Source organism: Nicotiana attenuata, unplaced genomic scaffold (genome assembly GCF_001879085.1).
Source record: "Nicotiana attenuata strain UT unplaced genomic scaffold, NIATTr2, whole genome shotgun sequence".
NCBI classification, from domain to species: Eukaryota; Viridiplantae; Streptophyta; class Magnoliopsida; order Solanales; family Solanaceae; genus Nicotiana; species Nicotiana attenuata.
Genome location: NW_017671790.1, coordinates 43,025 through 64,063, shown reverse-complemented (window position 1 = coordinate 64,063; position 21,039 = coordinate 43,025). Strand labels below are relative to the sequence as shown.

Genomic DNA, 21,039 nt, shown 5'->3' with positions numbered 1-21,039 from the left:
CAAAGAGATGTAGAGGAGGGTCAAGCATAAAAATTGTTTATCCACACTAGCCTCACTTAGAAGTTAGAACTTACAAGGCTAACAGAAAGATTCAATCTCAAGAGATATCGAAACTCACAAAGTAATTGACCAACTACATTTATGTTAGACATGCTAGCTGAGCAAACCAACGGTGAAGTTTGAAAGAACATAACGATTTATAAATGCATCCAAAATATAAAAGGAAAAGAAAAAGCCAACGCGAAATGTAATTGAGCAGCAGTATCATTCCCTTGGAGCTAGTGCAACCTGGGGTGGATGAAGTTAGGCAGCACGGAGATACCTGCTTGGCCCTCACCAATATACCTACTCAGGATGATGAATAGCGCAGTAGACAAGAGTTGGATTAGTGGTTGTACCCATGTAAGTTGCTCGGACTCGGGTGCGGGCATCCGACACGGGGAAGGAACCGAGTATCGGATTCGGCAAAATCTAAATTTTAAGATTCGGGCATGCGGTTCTGGATATGGATATGGGTGTGGGGATTCGGCTAATAAAAAATAGAGCTATAAAATATTATAAATTTTGAGAGATATTCTGTGAAAAACTTACATGAATATTGTAAAATTCAATCTTTCATTCTCGAAGATGGACATTATTCTTTCATTGTCCTAAATCTTGTTTTATTTTTGATTTTGAAAAATCAAAATCTCAATTTTTCTCCCAAATTTGTCGATGGACTCCGGTCAAAGTGTCCGAAGTCAGTAGACCGAATCCGGGACGTATACCGTCCCCGTCCTCGTCTCGTATCGGGACGGGGACGGCACCAAAATCGAAGAGTCCGCGCAACTTAGGTACCCATTGGAAGAATGGATAGGAAACTGTCTGAATTTTACACATACACATTGCTGTGCCCATCCCCACATTCCAACAACATTGGCTTGTGATGTGACAAGGCTTTAGGTAGAGCGTGCTGCTTTATTTATTTATTTATTTATTTTTTTAAAAAAAGCTTTTTAAAAAAACCGCTATCCCATAGAGAATAGAAATATCTATTCCCAAAGCAGCAGGTCTTTCTCCTTCCTTACACCAAGTAAATATGCCTTCCAATAGTGGTGGATCCACAGGTCCATCTCTTATGGAACTTTATAAAAAATTCATAGATTTTGATGACAGAGAAGCATTCAACTTTTCTAAAGCCAACTCGAGAACATTGCAATCTCCACAAAAGAATATGCTCGAGCTGAATAGAGCTAGGGCATCTTCTTCAAACCTTGCAAAATGCACCTTTACCTGTTTGGTCAGCCTTGAGCACATTCTTTTTCACCCAGCTACACTCCAATTTCTTTTTATTGGACGCTTGTCGCCTGCATGCACTTTTCTTTTCTATCATCTCTGTAATAAGGGAGGAGTAAATGTAATGACACCGGCATTGACCCTGGTTCATCAATTAGTTGCACAGTTGTTATAGCCATCTCCTCTAATCCTTGGCTCTCTAGTATGCCGTTGACTGTGTGACTTCCTTTCCTAATTTGTCAGCCAAAGGCAGTTAATTTTTGTCACCTAGCTCTATTCCTTAGCTTGAGCTAATCGTTATGACTTTGGTCTGCATTCTTTATCCCCGAACTTCACTATCTTCAATGGCTCGAGAAAAATCTCTGGCGAATATCATGCTTCTAACTAGACCTCTATCTACACCTCCATTGGTTCAACATATGATTCACCTATACGAAAGCCAAAAAGTTTGTCCTTGCCACATGGATCAGGGCCTAGAATTTTAATTCCTTTTTTGTGCTGAGAAGCTGAGACGACTTATCCGTCCGTGGTTGATGCCTTACAAATTGGCCTTGATTTCAGCACCTGCCTGCTTTCCACTTTAATGGAAATTTTTTTTCTTGTGGCAGAGTCGGCCCACTTACAACAACTTCAGTTGTTAGTGTTCCCCCTCTTCCCATCAGTAAGCAAAAGCTTCAGATCTGGCTGAGTTAATCTCAGTTCGAATTCCCCACTTGTCCAAAATTTGCTTGGCTCTTTATAGTTTTTTGATGAAGTTGCTTAGCTCTTTGTAGTTTTAAGGGAAAGTATTCCAGCTGGCCATCTCTATTTGTTGAAAATGCATTTTAGAGTGACCTCTCTGACGCCTTATGTTCTGCACCCAATTCATCATCTTAGACCAAATTGACACCAAGTATCTCCAATTGCTTGCCTCAAATGCAGTGTCCCCAGAATTTTCTTGTCCGAAGCCCTAACACAAACTCTAGCCCATCGGAGGTTTCTCTTGTTCCTTGAAACCTTGTTAAGTTCCAAATAACCACCACAAATGTCTCCGTCTATTCAGACAGGATATTCTGAGCCCATCTCTACACCTCCAGAACATGAGGCACCTCTGTATGTAAGCTCCGAATTTTCAAATTAAACATTTATTTAGATGATTTAATCCTTAGCTACTGAATTTTCTTCTTTTGAAATTCAATGATCCTCCTCCACTAATTTCATATGTGACTTTAGCTCTCATTTCTAGCCAGATACTAAGAGCAGCAATCTCTCTTCTAACCTAATGTGCATAAGGTTGTGTTAACCTGCTACCGTTTTCTGATGAATCTTCTGTATTTAGGTTATGTCTTCCCAGCCTAAGTCCGCTATCTCTGGCATGATTATTTTGAGCTCCTTTTGCGTTGCACAGCTTGAATAAGAACATACTGAATAAGTGGTAGCTATAGTTGTAATCTCAATCTTCAAATATTTCCATGACCTCTGCAAAGATTTCCCTGACCTTCTGATGCCAATCCGGTTGTACTGCAAGTCCAACAGATGATGCGATTTCCCTAAACTGTCATCCTGCTTATTCCTTTTCCTTTTAGTACCTCGAAACAGCTCAATCTTCTGTTACTGCAATTTACTACTTCTGTCTGCCAATAAAATATGAGTCTTCTATTCATTTAGAACATTTGTGGATCGATTTTCTGCAGTATAGCTAGACTTAAGTTACCAAGAAAATCCATCTACAAAGAAGCTAGTTGTTTTGGTTGCTGGGAAGTTAACAGGTTAGAACACCGGAATTATATTTGATAAACTGTGACTTACAGATTAGCCACCAAGTTAAGGGTGTCTTAACTTAGTGAAATCTTAAGATCAAACTGTCATTTATAGATTTTTAAAAAAAAAAAAAGGCTGCTAATGCTAGCAAGAATCAACAGCTTAGCATAATACAGAGATGTAATCATTCAAAATGTCTGAAGGATTTACCTCCTGGCATGACTCCTGTTCCACCAGCTAAACCAGCAGCTGTATTTGCAATTAGGTTTCCGTAGAGGTTGGGTGTCACCTGCATAATTGCAATGGTTGAAGTTCAGCAAAAAGCTTATCAGCTATGTCAAAATTAGGAGACAAGTTAGAATCGGGCAGCTGAATACACACCAAAAGATTGCTTCTGGATCGATGCAGGAAAGCTGATGACTCTTAATCTAAAAACCACAGTGAAAAAAGCCGGGAGGGTAATACCTACTTTTGCTAATCTTAATTTTTTCTATCCATGCTCTCTCACTGATATCCTATATTTTGATAAGGTAAGCTTTTATAGGTGTAAAACCAGCAACAAGCATATGCTGGAAGCCTGGACATTGCGACCAACCAAGCTTCTGTTAGTTGTAACTTGTAACAGAGTATGTAAGGAGTTTAAAAAGTCAAACATGACCTCAACATCCTGAATAACGTTTATATTTGCCAGCTTATCCCAAAAAGATAGAAAAAGTATATATTTGAATTTAAGCCTAAGTATATTCTGGCATTCCTCTCTCTCCAGATAGTCCACCAAATAGCTGCTGGGATAGCATTCCATAATCTTGTCCGAGTACCTCCCAGTCCTCTGACCGTATAAATATCAAAACAGTTCTAGGCATAGCCCACTTGAGTACAGCAGAGTGAGAAACATGTCCCACAGCTGACCAGTGATTCTAAAATGCAAAAATAGACGACTTGCATCCCCTTCTCCGTAAGTTGCACTGAATGAAGCAAGCATTTCTTCTCACCAACCAAGCTTACTGATATCCTATTATTTTACAAGAAAATCAAAGAGGCCACTTAAGGGAAATCCCAGGTGCAAGATTATCCTGGTAACTCAATTGTAAATGAAGGAGAAGAGAAAAGACTTCAATATTTTTGCAGACCTTGTCACTTGGACTCTGTTATTTCATCACATCACTGGTCTCGACAGTTACCAGTAAGAACACAAAATTAAGAGGTCAAAATAGATGCTAGAGACAGAGTGCCAAGACTAGACCCTTTGACTATGCAAGCAACCTAGTGAACATTCCTAACTTCAAATATTATTTGCTTATTAGTCCATAGCCAAATACCATATGAACTAGTCTCATAGCAGCTTCAAGCAATTTTCTAACTTCAAAAGTCAAGCAAATTATCCAACTGCAGATACGACAAGCTCTCAGCAAGCCAATCCTCTCCTCAAGGACTAAACTAATGGATGACGTTCACCACTAGATTTCTTTTTGATAAATTTGGATGACACCATTAGATATCAGATGTAAGAGAAGCTAGAATTTTAAGGACGGTAGTAAAGAGAAAAGTCACGGAAGCATATCCCCGTACCATGACATCAAACTGTTCTGGCCTTGAGACAAGTTGCATGCAGCAGTTATCCACAATAATCTCCTCGTACTGTATTTCTAGATACTTTGCTGCAACTTCTCTACATGATTCTAGGAATAGACCATCTGCAAGTTTCATAATGTTGGCTTTGTGCACAGCTGTAACCTTCTTTCTTTTGTTTACATCAGCATACTCGAACGCAAATTTTGCTATACGCTCAGAACAATATTTTGTTATCACCTGGAAAAGGGAAAACATGAAAATATTGGGTTAAAGCAATTCGTGGGACAGGAGAATTTTACGGAGGAGTCGATATAATATGAGGAACCACAAAGGAAGATTGATAAAGAAAAAAGAACAACTACTTTTTTAGAAGGATCAACAAGCAGGCATATAAGAGTAACATTTAAATCATATAGGCATAAATTGGTCAAGTTACAAAATGAAAATTCATATGAAGAAAAAATCAAGTGCATCTCGCTTAGCTGGCCCATTTCTCTACCCTTTTGACGTGACCGGGTAAAGATAAGCACTAACAGTGTAATTCTTCCTCATGCACAAACCACAATCAAACAGGTTCAGCTGCAGCTGATAATGTATACACTTCACTCAAGATTACATCACTTATCAAGGATATTAATATGATAATAATGTCAAGGATATATAAAATGAAGAAGCAGCAAAGCTTCAGGCAAAATGCACTCTCCAGCACGAGGGTGGAGCACAAAGAGTATTTCCCAAAAAAATGTGCACCGTGATGCCCAAAATGGGGCCTTCCATACTAACCTACTAAGGAACGAGTGCATTAGTGTGCACCCTGCCGTAGTGGTGCAGCCACCCTATGCAAAGGGTGGTCAAGCGCATAGCCTTGCCAAAAAATTATACTGCGTATATAAGTTAATACTACTTTATATGATTATATATTATATTTTGAACACCCTTAACACAGTTGAATGAGGCAACCCAGCGATTCAGGGTGTCTAAAGTGTTGTTCACTAGTTCTCAAAGTTCTGCCCATTTTATTGCCAAAATTAAATGGAGACCACCATGTGTGGTCTATTTTTTATTTATGTTTCTTTTTTTGGTAATTAACTTTCTTCTGTATTAATCGCCAAAGAAGAACTGTACAAGTCCATAGTCAAGCTAACTCAACTGACAATCTCAAAGTTCATAAAGCAAAACAAAGAATACCTATTTACAGATAACACTAATGAATCTACTCTGTTCCTAGGTAAAACTGTTGTATATAACTCTTAGCTCGAGTAGCTACTCTAACATTGGAGATATATGCTATCTCCCGTACAAGAACATAACAGCCTCGATACCTTTGTTCAAATATATGTGTTTCTTTCGATCCATATTGCATGTGAGATCTCAGCATATAGCATTCTGAAGATGCTAGCCTTCTTGGACTTCCCTTTTCCATGCTTGATGATCCACTAAAGGTGTTGGTCCCAGCAGGTGGTGGGCACATGTGAACTTTGAACCCACTTCATGACTTTCTCCCATAGTTCTGTAGTGTATGGGAATTTAACAAAGAGGTGCTCCCTTGATTCATCCTGACCTTGACACATAACACATTGAGGGGTGACAGTTAAATCCCAGCTGGCTAGCCTATCTTTAGTTGGCAATCGTCCATGAAGCAACAGCCACATAGTGAAGACTGCCTTTGGCCTGGCAGTGTTGTGGAAGACTAGACATTTCCAACTAACTCTTGGTAAGTCTCCTAAAAGCTGTAGGTATATTTGTCTAATAATGCTCTTGATGTGATCATTTATATTCTGTGCCTGCCGTATAGTTGTTTTTGATCCAATTATTCTTCTCACCATCCAACTGGCTTGTTGTGGTATTGGCATATGTTGTAGCTGCTGTTGTTTGATATAGTATGCATTGATCCATCTTATCCATAGTTTGTCCTGTTTGTGTGCTAAGTCCCAGCAAGTTTTGGAAATTGCTGCTTTGTTCCACAAAGGAAGGTTGATGAGATTAAGTCCACCAGCTGACTTGGGAGTACGTATCTTTTCCCATGCTACTAAGGCCCTCATGGTTATTGTGTCAGTTCCAGACCAGATGTAACTTCTACAGAGTGCCTCTATCATTTTCAATACCTTAGCAGGTAAGATAAACAATTGAGCCCAGTAAGCTTGAATACCAAAGATAACAGACTTAACCAAGTGCACACGACCGGCATAAGATAGCTTTTTAGCAGTCCAGGAAGAAATCTTAACTGTGATCTTTTCAATCAAAGGCTGCCACTGTATGAGAGCTATTTTCTTTGTAGACAAAGGAAAACCTAGGTATTTGAAGGGTGAGCCAATATATGTTCCTTCACATCTTGCTTCACCCCATCAAAATACACTGAACTTTTTCCCAGATTAGCCTGCAAACCTGATGCCTTAGAGAACTGAAAGAAGCATTTATATAGTATGGCGACTGAAGATAGATTACACTTAGCAAATAACAGAAGATCATCAGCAAAACTCATATGAGTTATGTCCAGCTTCCTACATCTGGGGTAATATTGGAAGGTAGGCTCCTTCTTAAGCTCATGTAGAGATCTACTCAAGTACTCCATCACTATTGCAAAAACGAAAGGAGAGATAGGATCTCCTTGTCGAAGACCCTTGGCAACATTGAAAGGTTCTGTGGTTTCTCCATTCACAAGGATAGTATAGTTGACTGTCTTGATGCATTCCATTATCCACCTGATAAACCTGTCAGGAAATCCAAGCTCCTCCATCACCTGTTGTAAGAAGATCCATTCTACTGAGTCATAAGCTTTTCGGAGATCAATCTTTATCATACATCTAGGAGATATCTAGGCTCTAATGTAAGATTTGACTAGCTCATGAGCTAGAATGACATTGTCAGCAATCTTTCTACCAGGAATGAAGACTGCTTGAGCTTCACAAATGATGTAAGGCATGAGTTTCTGCAATCTAGAAGCCAAGATCTTAGAGATCATCTTGTATAGGATTGAACAGCAGGCTATTGGTCTATACTCTTTGATTGTGGTAGGTTTAGTCACTTTAGGAACTAATGTAACAATGGTGCAGTTTATGGCCTTATAGATTTTTCCAGTTGAGAAGAACTCTTTTACAGCATCTGTGATCTGAGTGTTGATAATGTCCCATGCTTTTTTGAAGAAGACTGCATTAAAGCCATCAATACCTGGAGCTTTATCATCACCAATTGCTTTAAGGCTCTCAACAATCTCTTGATTAGTTACTTTTGCACAGAGATCAACTCTTTGTTGATGAGATAGTGTAGGACCATTCTTCATGTACATTCTGGTGATGGCAGGCAAAGAAGTGGCAGTTGATCCCATTAGGCTTCTATAGAAATCAACAATCTCTCTTTTGATAGCATCAGGGTCAGTCAACTTGTCTCCTAGTAAAGTTGTGATTTCTGTGATTTGCTTCTTTTGAGTTCTATCCTTCATTACTGCTGTGAAGTACTTAGAATTTGAATCTCCAAGTTGTATCCATCTTGCTCTAGCTTTCTGCTGCAGGACACTCTCTTCAATTAATGACCATTTCTCAAGGTTCAGTAGTGTTTTCTTCTCCATATCTAGTAGAGCATCAGTGTAATCCTGTGAGATTTTCTCCTGGATATCCCTGAGTTCTATTCTAGCCTTCTCAATTTTCTTAGTGATGCCCCTGAATTCCTTAGAGTTTAAAGCTTTCAAAGCAGGTTTCAGGTCTTTCAATCTTGTCCAAACTGATTTCAAAGTACCTTGTGTACTATGTGAATTCCACATGCTAGCAACTATTTGAGAAAAGTCTTCATGTGCTACCCATATGTTAAAAATCTGAAAGGCACTCTACATTTCCATGTGGAAGATGTCGGTGTTAATAGCATAAGAGCATGGTATGAAATTTGAGGCAATCCATAATTTGTTTCCACATGACCCCATGACATCATCCATTCATAATTACCAAAAACTCTGTCCAATCTACTGCTGACTCTATCTGCTCCAGGCTGCTTATTAAACCATGTGTAGTAGTCACCCTTCCAAGTTAGTTCTGTCAATGTAGTATGTTGAAGGCAGGCAGCAAAATCTTGTATTTCTGAGTAGCTTACTGGATTACAAGATAGTCTATCATTGGGGTATAGTATTGCGTTAAAGTCTCCGGCTATCATCCATGGTACTGCTATACTCGGTGGTAGTTGTTGTAAGTTATCCCAGAGGGCTCTTCTTTGTTCCAGTCCATTTTGGCCATACACTACTGTGAGTAAACAATCAATATCACCTCTTCTACTTTTTACCTGACAATGTATCATTTGAGCATCATCTTTAATACCATTGATAATCAAATTATTGGTATCCCATAGTATCCAGATCCTTCCATTCCTAGCATCCTTGTAGTTTGTCAGTATACTCCATCCGGGAGCAATAGCTTTTGCGATCCTTTGAGCATTCCTTTCCTTCACTTTAGTTTCTATAAATCCTACTAGCTTTATTTTATTTCCCCTAGTATATTCTCTAACCTCCTTTTGTTTATACCTAATATACTAGCTTGCTGATTTTTCATGTATTGCTTAGCTATATGTTATGTAGTTTGATCTAAAAATTTTAGTACACCATTCATTGACGAAAGAAATTATTTACTTGTTTAAGTTTAAACCTAAGTTGCGCGGACTCTTCGATTTTGGTTCCGTCCCCGTCCCGATACAATACGGGGACGAGGATGGGATACGTTCCGGATTCGGTCAACTAACTTCGGACACTTTGACCAGAGTCCATTGACAAATTTGGGAGAAAAATTGAGATTTTGATTTCTCAAAATCAAAAATAAAATAGATTTAGGACAATGAAAGAATAATGTCTATCTTGGAGAATGAAAGATTGAATTCTACAATATTCATGTAAGTTTTTCACAGAATATCTCTCAAAATTTACAATATATTTATAGCTCTATTTTTATCAGCCGAATCCCCGCACCCGTATCCATATCCGGATCCGCACCCCCGAATCTTAAAATTTAGATTTTGCCGAATCCGATACTCGGATCCGTCCCCGCATCGGATACCCGCACCCGAGTCCTAGCAACTTAGGTTTGAACACCCTTGACAGAATTTCTGGCTACGCCACTGCCATGCGGTCCTACATAGGGCCTTATGCATACAATAATGGGCCAGAACATGATTACGATCTAAATCTCAAGGATAACTGCACATTCAAAACAAGGCATCAGAGAATGCACATAAGAGCCACCTATATGTGCAGTTCTACTAAAAGTAGCGCATGATCCCTTTTTTAGGCCAAGGCTTTTTTGGGGCCAAAAGTGCTTTTTTTGGCCAAAATCACTTTTGGCAAAAAATTGAGGTGTTTGGCCAAGTTTTTGGAAGGAAAAAAAGTGTTTTTGAGGAGAAGCAGAAGCAGTTTCGGAGAAGTAGAAAAAAATAGTTTCTTTCCAAAAGCACTTTTCTGAGAAGCACTTTTGAGAAAAATACACTTAGAAGCAGTTTTCAATAGCTTGGCCAAACACTAATTACTGCTCAAAAGTACTTTTCAAATTAATTAGACAAACACAAACTGCTTCTCACCACAAGCACTTTTTTAAAAAGTAATTTTGAGAAGAGCACATTAATTTTAGAAGCTTGGCCAAACGGGCTATTAGACACAGTTAAATTGGATACAACAACAAGAACTATGCCTCAATCCAAACTACTTGGGGTTGTCCATATGAATCCTCAATATCCATTCGCACCTCGTCAATTTTTTACATCTTTTCACATAGGCAGAGGTGAGCAAAGATTATGAATCTAACAGGCTAGCATAACCTACTAAAATGAAAAATTCTCAAAACGAAAAAGTGCAGTACCTTAAGGCTCTCAACGACACCAGGAACAACCTCATGCTCAAGGCCAGCATACTCTCCCTCGGTATTCTCCCTAATTACAACAATATCCACATCCTCATGCCGCGTAGGCAACCCTGGGAAAGTGAAACAATGCACAATAGAAGCGTACAGATCAAGCTCTTTCCTCATTTGCACATTCAGCGAACTAACACCACCGCCGACCGGTGTTTTTAACCCTCCTTTTAAACAAACCTTATTCTTCCTAATCGAATCAATTACTTCCTCCGGAATACATTTCATATCACCGCGTACTTCGTACCTCTCAAAGTAAACGGGTGCCTTCATTGCCTGCATCACTTGTTCCACTGAATCGGTTACCAGTGGACCAACGCCATCGCCTGGGATCAGCGTGACGGCTCGTGGCGAGGCGTTAGTGGTGAAACAGCGATAGGTGGATTGTTGGATCAGTTTTTTTAGGATTGGGAAGGATTTTCGAGCCATGGTTTGATTTTGATTTGTGTTGAAATTTTTCAGTACGATGCATTTTGGTCAGCGATAAAAGCCATTAAATACGAGAGTCCTAATAGGCAAGGAAAAAGAAAAAAATTGGAATATTGAGAAGAAAGAAAGAAAGCGGAGATGCGCGCCACATTTTGCGTGAACCGCTGAAGAATAGCCGGTTTCGAGAATCGTCAGTATACGTGGTTTGGTTTGGATCAAATTTTTCCTAAAAAGCAACCAAATCAAGTAAGTCGATTTTTCAAATATTAGAACCAAACCAAACCAATTAAGTCAGTTTTATCGATTCGGTTTTTCGGTTTTTGGTTATTTGTCTGTTTTTTCTTAAATATAAGACATACACTACCAAACACATATTCCGGCGACCATATTTTCAATGTAACACTATCAAATCAATTGGCCTTTGAGAAATCTATTATTTACCAAGATATATTGATGATAATTGAATCAAATAGCGGTGAATAGTTTGAGGACTCAATTAAAAATATGTTATTTTTAACACGAAATGGATTCTTACACTAAACAAAAGAAAACTACCAATCAAACTAGAATGTCAAGGTAAAGAACTATATTAAAAGTGCAAACTATTAACATTTACCATAAACTTTTTGAAACTTTGTATAACAATATACATATTTATAGGTGTAATAATAAATTTGAAATAGTTACTCCAATAGTCGGTTTGGTTCGGTTTTTTCTTATTAAAATCAAAACCAAACCAAATTTGATCGGTTTTTAAAATTCAAAACCAAAACCAAACCAAACCAAAAAGTATCGGTTTTTTGGTCGGTTTGGTTTGGTTTTCGGTTGATTCGGTTTTTCGGGTTTTTATGAACACCCCTACAAATGACCAAACAGCATCTCATTCCATAACACTCTTCCTCAAACTAATATTTCTCCAGAACTATAATATTTTCTCAATTTCATTTTACTTTGGCACTATTAATCCTTTGCAAAAGGAATATTTCATCTTTTATTTTTAAATTTAATTTAATGTTTTAACCAAAAATTATATTTTTAATTTGTTCATTTACTCCTAATTAAATGATTTTTAGTCACATAAATCTTATAGTAACATGTTTAAAACCAACTACGGCACATATATTAAAATAAAAAAAGTAATTGCTTATTATTTTTTTGTAAATAAATATCTAGAGAAAAAAATAATTAAAAGTTTATAAGCAAATCTAACATATCATCCCAATTTAATTAATGAGAAGGTCAAAATTTATCCTGTTATCATTGACGTCAACAAATCACCTTGTACTTGCCTTTACGGATAAAATATGTTCATATTAAATGATAGCATAAGAAAGCGATACGTGAGTCGAAGACAAAAGACAGTTGGATCCGAAGGCAACTATCTCATTTGTTATTAGAGAGAACGATATTCATAAAGGTGAAATAAATATGTGCCACCCGGTAGTATTTAATGAAGAATATTTTATAGCATTAAGTGCACGATCCATTACAGAGAATATGACATTCATTGCCTATCGTTACACATTCTTCAAAGGCCCTCATAATTATCATTTAAGAGGGGCTTGATCCTAGAACCTTGTTCCCTGGATGGAGCTTAAGGGTGGCAACGGGCGGGGCGGGGCGGATATGAGCGGGTCGAAAACGGATAATTCAAAAACAAATAAATTATCCGACCGACCCATACTTGATATAAGCACGTAATTTTTTACCCGCATAATTTTTTGAGTTAGTTTTAGTATTTTAAATATTTACTTGAGTTATTATAGATTTTTTATCCATTTTTATTACCACTTTATTAGTTTACTTTTATTGTTGTATGTATTTAAAAATTAAAGGAAAATACAAAATAGTTTCATTTTAATATGAGTTTTGTTGTAGTTAAAGTTCAATTGTATTTTATTAGTGTTTTGTTATTTATTTTATTTTTTATTTTAGTTTTTGAAAGAGACTGAAATTTGAGGCTAGTTTTTGTTTTGTCTTAATTCAAGAAGTCCAAAGAGATGGCCCAATTCGGATCTAAGCCCAATCCCATTTGACCCATCAGATCCTTCATTTAATCCTAGCCACCCATCCCATCTAATCCAACGGATACCATTAATTTCCCCACTCCAAATAAAATCTAACCCATTCTCCAAACCCTAGGTCTAACTTTTGAACACACACTTGAGAAAGACAGTCGCAGAGCTCCAAAAGCTAAAGAGAAAGAGCAGCGGCAACACTCCACAAAATCTTCAAGCCTCTGTCGCCAGTCTACTCCCATCTTCCTTTCTTGGAGCCTGAATATTCTTTGCAGAAAAACCACTCTTATCAGTTTGAGAAGGTAAAAAATAAATATTGGGTAGAATTTTTCGTTAAATCGGCAGAATTTGATAAGAATTATCCTCTTGATAGTGCTGCTCCAGAGAAAGTTGAAGACCATGTTATTAAAAATTACAAAAATAGGCTAGAACGTTACTGTGATATAGAAGTCCATAGGCGACAATGAAACAGGAACTACCCAACACCTCACTGTGACAAGTTTCAAATTTTTGAGTAGGTTGAGAGTCGAGGTTTTCGGTCAAGAGGTCTGTTGTCGTGGTCATGTTGGTTTCGCCTTTAAGGCCTGTAAAAATCGAGTATTGAGGTTCGTTTCTTACTTTTAATCTCAAAATTTTGTTGGTTCCTATAATAAATAAATTTTTGGCATTTAGCCTCTATCGTGTTTTCTTGGATGAATTGTGAATATCATCGTGTTTCATTTTAGTAATTTGATTGCATCTTTGTGCTCCAAAACTGCAACAACTATAGGGCTATCAAGTTGTTAAGCCATACGATGAAAGTGTGGGAGAGGTTGATTAAAGGGAGATTGAGGAGGTGTGTGTCCATTCCCGAGAAGCTGTTTTGTTTCATGCCGGGATGGTCGACTACTGAGGCCATTCACATTGTGAGGAGATTGGTAGAGCGGTATAAGGCGGTGAAGAAGAATTTGCATATGGTGTTCATTGACCTTGAGAAAGCCTATGACAAAGTGCCGAGAGAGGTTCTATGGAGATGTTTGGAGGCGGGAGGTGTGCCTGTAACATATATTAGAGTGATTCAGGACATGTATGATGGGGCTAAGACACGGGTGAGGACAACAGGATGAGACTCTAACTACTTTTCGGTTGAGATGGGGTTGCATTAGGGATCAACACTCAGCCCGTCTTTGTTTTCCCTGGCGATGGATTCTTTGACGCGCCACATTCAAGGGGAGGTGCCTTGGTGCTTGTTATTTGCGAATGACATAGTCCTGATTGATGAGACGCGAGGTGGCGTTAACGAAAGGCTGGAGGTCTGGAGACATACTCTAAAGTCTAAGGGTTCCAAGTTGAGCAGGACCAAGACAGAATACTTGGAGTGCAAGTTCAGTGGTGTTACCTAGGAGGCAGATGGGGATGTGAGACTCGATACGCAAGTCATTCCCAAGAGAGAGAGTTTCACATATCTGGGATCTATAATTCAGATGAATGGGGAGATAGATGAGGATGTTACTTACCGTATTGGAGCAGGATGGACGAAGTGGAGGCTCGCTTCCGGTATCTTGTATGATAAGAATGTGCCATTGAAACTTAAGGGTAAGTTCTACAAGGTAGTGGTCAGACCGACTATGTTGTATGGGGCAGAGTGTTGGCTAGTCAAAAAGTCACATGTCCAGCATGTGAAAGTAGCGGAAATGAGGATGTTGAGATGGATATGTGGGCATTCTAGATTGGATAGAATTAGGAATGAAGTTATTCGGGACAAGGTGGGAGTGGCCCCTGTGGAGGCAAAGATGCGTGAGGCAAGGTTGAAATGGTTTGGGCATGTTAAGAGGAGAAGCACAGATGCCCCAGTCAGGAGATGTGAGAGGTTGGCCTTGGGATGTGAGAGGAGGGGTAGAGGTAGACCTAAGAAATCTTGGGGTGAAGTGATCAGGCGGGACATGGCGCAGCTTGAGCTGACCGAGGACATGACCCTAGATAGAAGGGTGGAGGTGGAAGATTAGGGTGGAAGGTTAGTAGGTAGTCGTGCATTTCCCTTTGTCTTCCCTAGTTCGATAGTATTAGTGCTAGTATGGTACATTTTCCTTAGTTTGCTATAGCCGCGTGTCTTGTTCTGTTACGACTTACCTTCGATAATTCCGTAGTTTGCTAGCAAGACTTCGTCATATTCTCGTGTGCTGCCATGGACTTATTTGTCTAAATATACTATCTTGCTATTACTTGTTATCGGTACTCCTTCCATATTCTTTGTTGTTTTCTCCGATTTAGTGTTCTTATTATTTGTCTTGCAATCAGGGCCCCCTTCACCTTCTTTAGCCGAGGGTCATTCGGAAACAGTCTCTCTATCCTTCCAAGGTAGAGGTAAGACTGCGTACATCCTACCTTCCCCATACCCCATTTGGTGGGATTATACAAGGTAGTTGTTGTTGTTGTGGATTCCATATTTGTGCTAAGTAATTCAGTGATAAGATTGGTTTTAAGTTTGAGAATTGATCTGTTACTTGGATATGTTTAATTGCTATAGTAAATCCTTCTTCGCTAGTTTATTCACTAGAATAAGTGTCTGGATTTAAAATAATGGCAATATTTTAATACTAAGAGGGTTTAGGCTAAATTCATAAGTATTAGTAGACCATTACTCATTAACTTATTTGGTTGGGATTTAGAAATTAGCGCTGTCACGTCATTTTGTTACTGACAGTGAATTAGAAAGGTTTATTTTTGTTTATGAATAATTGCAATACTTCAAAATCAAGTGACGTTTAGTAATAATTACACTTCTTTCACAAATTCTATATCCATAAATCATGGCCTTCACAATAATTTCAAAATTAGGTTAAGAAAATAATTCTTAAAAATCGCTAGTGCGCTTTAGGCGCGTATTAATAAATAAATTATCATAGTTATGTATACGTTCGCGCGACATAATTGTAATTCCCAAAATAATTCAAGGTACGCGTTCGCCCGGTTTTGGCAAATAATCTTGATAATTAATAAAGCGTGTTTAATTGTGTACACGTACGCGTGACATTATTCTTGACGTGCCGAACGAAATGAGTACACGCACGCTTGACTTGTTTTAAGATAATTCCCTAATTATTAATAATCAAGCAATTTAAAAACGGTAAGAGGTAAAATGTACGTAGGTTCTAAAAATACGTAATTAAACAACTTATTAAACCAGGTTTGATTAAAAGATACCGTGCTAAAACCACAGAACATGAAAATGCTTAACACCTTCTCCCGGGTTAACAGAATTCCTTACTCGGTCTTCTGGTTTCGTAGACTTTAAAATAGAGTTAAATTCCCTCGATTTGGAATTTAAAATAAACTGGTGACTTGGGACACCATAAAGTATTCCAAGTGGTGACTCTGAATCTCATTTTGATTAATGTTACTTTAATTAGAAAAACTCCCCATTTCTTCGGAAAAAGGAGCTGTGACAGCTCTGGCGACTCTACTAGGGATAAGAACCCAGAACTTCTAGTTCAGGATTAAGAATTAGAGCTTGTTAATGTGATCTATACTTGGCTTTCTTGAATATTGATATGACTGTGTTTGTGTGCCTAATGTGCTAATTGCCGCTCATTTACCACTTTAATATTATTTGAACTGTATTTAAATATCTTCTTACGCCTCCCTTCTGAGTCTTGTAAAAATATGGTGCATACGTACGCGTAGCCCACTTTTCTGTTAAAGGTCGTACCAAATAGAACGAGGCTGGATCAACAACTAGGCCGGGTAGACTTTCGTGCTCCCGGCACATTGCCCCCACCTCGGCTCGAGCTGTCTGCTTAGGAAAGCCAGGTCTAAAACACTCCCCACATGATTTAAACCTAGAATAACATAGCTCCATGCCGATCCCTAGTAGGTATGATTTGTTTTCATCACGTGCATTTGACTTAGGGGGCTCAACATAGGGGTTGAGTCCGTCTAGGACAGGTGTACCCGAAACTTAAAAAAAAGACCATTCTGAAGCAACTTACGTGCTACTTGTACATTTGTTTGATCTGTTTGTATGTTGACTACTTTTAGAATATGAAAAGAAAATTAAAAAAAGACAAGAGAAAGAAAATAAGAGAGTGAAATTCGATATATATATATATATATTCTTTCTTCTTTAGAAGTCTTTCTTTTCAAAAATTCTTTTAAAAAAACAAACAAATAGATCGAAATCCAAAAAATATCTTTCTTTTTATAAGTCTTTCTTTCGGAAATTAAAATAAAAAATTCAAAATCCAAAAAAAGAGTTAGTTTATTTACTTTATTCCTGATCTTCTCGAACTACGCAAGACCTGATTCATGTTCTCACATGATACGTAGGCAACCCACATCAGGTTGGATCAACCATTATAAAAAAAATGATGATGATAATAATAATAAGGACCCACTGAGTGCATTCTAACATGTCTTTTGTTTTGAATTGTGAAGAAAGTTTGAGGTGGTCGGTTTGTAGTTGTCACACCTCCTTTTTTACACACCTACCCCGAAGGATAAATGTATAAGGGAGTTTTTCCATTTAAAGTGACATTATTCGAATGGGATCATTTATTTATTTTTAGAGTCGCCACTTGGGATAGGATTGGCTTTTGGTGTCCCAAGTCACCGATTTAATTTAAATCCCAAATCGAGGAAAATTTCGACTTCCCAATTGGAGTCTGCGAACCAGAAATTCTGTGTAAGGAATTCTGTTGACCCGAGGGAAGGTGTTAGGCACCCCCGGATCCCGTGGTTCTAGCACGGTCGCTTAAATTATCATAAATGGCTAAAATCTGATTTTATACATGTTCAAACCTATAGTGCAATTTTTAGGATTATTTACCGCTTTTAGTTATTTTTACGAAAAGCAAACGCCGTTTAAGAGCGCGTTTTTGGATCACGTCACATGAAATGCACTCGGGTCCTCAACACCTCTTATTCAACGTTTTGGGATTTGGATTTGGGTTGCATGAAATGCGCACCCGAGTTTAGGAAAGTAAAATTCATTAAAAGCGCGCCTAGAATGGCTAACGTCTTATTAACTTGGCGGGAAGCCATGAAAATTTGCTAAATGGCATGTCCCGAACTTCTAAAATATTTTTGATAAAGCATTTAATGAGGGCACCGCAATTTATGTATTTTTTATTCGGCGAGGCTCGTCCCACTTTTATTTAAAGGCTAATCCTACAGTAAACTAAGATTTCCTGTTTATTTTTGTCTCACAAAAGGGCATAATTAATTTACAATTATAAATCCGGGCCTCGAATTCAAGTCCGAATTCAAACAAAAGGGAGAACCCTCTTAATTTGAGTCCGCCACTTAACGCGAGAACCTAAATCTACATTTGCAAATTGATTCCCATGTTCCTAATGTAATTTTAATGGATTTTAGCTTCCAGCGATTTTGGGCCTGAACGATTGGCCCCAAAAATACAGTTCATATTGAAGCTTGCCCAGTTTTGGACTTAAAATTGAGTCCAACTTCAGCGGCTTAAACAGGGGACTCAGTATTGAATTTCTGTGGGCTAACACAAGTCTCCATAATATTTGGGCTTGCTTGTTATGCAGCTGGGTCAACGTTGGACCCAGTCTTTAGCACTTTGGGCCCAAGGATGAGCCCAATTTGAAGTAAAATTGAAGCTGGGACTCAAGATCAAGTCCCTTCAGGCCCAAAACTTAACAAAATAAGGCTAGCTCTTTTCGCTTTGCTGTTAAATTGTAAATAAATAGACAAACTATATTAACAGGTTAAACACTAAAGAACGATTGGATATTTTTTTTTCATTTGTTGCATATTCAAAGCTCTAGTCCAATGCCCTCAAAACTAAGACTATGGGAGTCAAACACTGAAATACTGAACTGTTTCAAACATCTATTAGGTGTATAATTAACACCGGTATCAGCACACACACATTGGTCCTAAAATCATTTTCCGACTTATACAATATTTCAAATCTAACACTATACTGAAATTAAACTATACTAAAGCTACCACTACCAAATAGAATATATATGAGTCCAACAGTCCATGTACACAATTTCTCGAGCATTCTACCAAACTAACGAGCTACGAGTCTTCAATGGAATGAAAAGCAACATGAATTTCAGTAACATCACTACTATGAATGAACTAGATTGCATGCCATCACACTACACTACTAACTTCAGGAATTTTTAAAGCAGATGATTGATAGAACAACCATTCATTCATGTATTCTTCAAACAATTACAGCTTTCCTATTTTTCATCTCAACCCTTAGAGAATCAAGGAATACCTGGAAATTGGACAAAGAAAATGAGCAGAAGTGAGACAACAAGCAAAAGCCAGCAGTAGTCAACAGCAGGAAATACCCCAGCAAACCAGTCTTAAAACCAAAACAGTGTTCAAACAGCCTACCCCAAAACGATTTCACTTAAGTGCAAACCCAAAACTTCAACATCAGACCTTGAAACCAAATTCAATCTATTTTTCTAAACCCTAAATGAACCAAAAATGCTCCAGAATTAGAGGAGCTTCAAAAATCAGAGCATCAGCAATGGAACAGTCTTTTTTAGCAATTTTGGCCGCCTAGAACTTTTAGGGATTTTTAGCCCTTTTTTAAAATCTTCCTTGAGCCTCAAGTAACAATGCCTTTATAGGCAAGTTACTAGGGCAGCCTTAGGGGTTCAGTTATTTCATTTTAGTCCCTCTCCAATTTTCCTTTTTGCTACTTAATCCCTCATTTTCTGACTTACTAGCCAAGCTAACCTACCAAAAGTCTTAAATTTAATTAAAAACCCCTACCCAAACTTCCTAGAAACTTCCTATTTTTGTTACATCAAAGATTCCCTAACTACAATCCCCAAATTACCCTTTAAGGTCCTGTTAATTACCCTAACAACCCTGAGTTGATTGGCCAAGCTAATTGGGTCATAGACCCCAAATTGCATCTCGATTGGGCCTGTTGCCATCGATTACAAAATTTGCGGACCCAGATTGAAGCTAAAACAAAGCTTCCCAAGCAAAGAAGCCCGAAACACATTTCTAGCGGAGGCGAAAGGTAAAACTGAAGACCTAACCGTAAATGACAACAAATTAATTATGGACCTAACTTTATTTATCTAAGCAATTAACTGATAATGAAACGCTTAAGCTCATTAATCAACAAAAACAGGCGGATCAAGGAACTCATGTAGCTCAACTAACAGGGAAAAGAAGGAAAACAAAAAGGGCCTAGAACAAACTAAGCAAAACCATGGGTTGGACTTACCAGTTGGACTTGAAAAACACGGGTAACTCTGATTTGGTCTCGACATGGTATAGATCGTCTGTTCTTTGTCAAGAACAGACGAAGAACATCACTTCGAGATGAACCAGGCTGGGAACGAGCGGGTAATTTGGAGGGATGACCTTGCATGGAGTATTCTGACTTTGACCCTCCTTCGAACCTTGGATTTAGGACTCGACAAATTCCGGCCTTATTCGAAGGGAGTTGGCCTAGGATTTGAAAAGGGGAGAGTGTGATGGTTATTTGGTGTTGATTTGGGTGAGGTTGAGCGTTGTTTAAGGTCACGCCGCCGGGCTTGGGGCGGGGAAATGGTGGCGGCTGTTATGGCTCCTAGGGTTCTTGAAGAGAGATGAGAGAAGAAGATGATGAGGGATATGTTTGGACTAGGTTTGAGTTAATTGTTCGGACATATTAATTGAGAATGGGATGGGCAATCTGAGCCGTCAGATCTATTGAACGAAAGGCTGAGATCGGATTGAGTTTAAGAAACTCGGAACGACGTCGTTCGGACATCAAGAGGGACTGGCTGGGTTGGGCTCGGGTTTTGGGCGGGTATGTAACGAATGACTAGGCTGGGGTAAACTCATTAAATTTCGGCCCAAAATGCTTTGTTCTCTTCTTTATCTTCTAACTCCCTTTTATTTTATTTTATTTTATATTTAACTTCAAAATTAAACCTTTTTCTTTCCTCCTTTTTTTTTCTTTCTTTTTTTTTTCTGAAAATTAAAACCAAAAATACTAAATTAAATTAAAAACCAAACTAACTCATAAAAAATACTAACTAATCCTAAATAATTAACACCGTTAATAAATTAAGGAAAACTACTCGAAAATCAAAAATTAAAATTAAAGGGAGCAAAATGACTATTTTTGTGATTTTCCTTTTATTAAAACAACTTAA

General features: G+C 38.2%; 2 protein-coding genes across 2 annotated transcripts in view; one reads left to right on the top strand and one right to left on the bottom strand.

Moving 5' to 3' along the window:
- LOC109210234 (isocitrate dehydrogenase [NAD] regulatory subunit 1, mitochondrial-like) overlaps positions 1-11,077 on the bottom strand; it is a 12,018-nt gene extending 941 nt beyond the window's left edge. Inside the window, exons 1-3 of the mRNA XM_019373616.1 lie at positions 10,413-11,077; positions 4,585-4,824; positions 3,226-3,304 (exon numbers count right to left, since the gene is read on the bottom strand). Of these exons, the coding sequence (XP_019229161.1) occupies positions 3,226-3,304; positions 4,585-4,824; positions 10,413-10,892 (799 nt within the window). The 5' untranslated portion in view covers positions 10,893-11,077. The remainder of the gene's footprint in view (positions 1-3,225; positions 3,305-4,584; positions 4,825-10,412) is intronic.
- A 2,627-nt stretch (positions 11,078-13,704) lies between these two features.
- Positions 13,705-18,339, top strand: LOC109210232. Its single transcript, XM_019373614.1, has 5 exons — positions 13,705-13,998; positions 14,056-14,202; positions 14,293-14,485; positions 15,188-15,253; positions 18,263-18,339. The coding sequence occupies exons 1-5, from the start codon at positions 13,705-13,707 to the stop codon at positions 18,337-18,339; spliced, it is 777 nt and encodes a 258-aa protein (XP_019229159.1).
- The last annotated feature ends 2,700 nt before the right edge of the window (positions 18,340-21,039 follow it).

Coding starts and splice junctions, on each gene's coding strand:
- LOC109210232 (XM_019373614.1), top strand. CDS start 13,705: ATGAAAGTGTGGGAGAGGTTGATTAAAGGGAGATTGAGGAGGTGTGTG. Junction 13,999..14,055: donor ATGATGGGGCTAAGACACGG/GTGAGGACAACA, acceptor GGGTTGCATTAG/GGATCAACACTCAGCCCGTC. Junction 14,486..15,187: donor TGTGCCATTGAAACTTAAGG/GTAAGTTCTACA, acceptor TCTTGCAATCAG/GGCCCCCTTCACCTTCTTTA.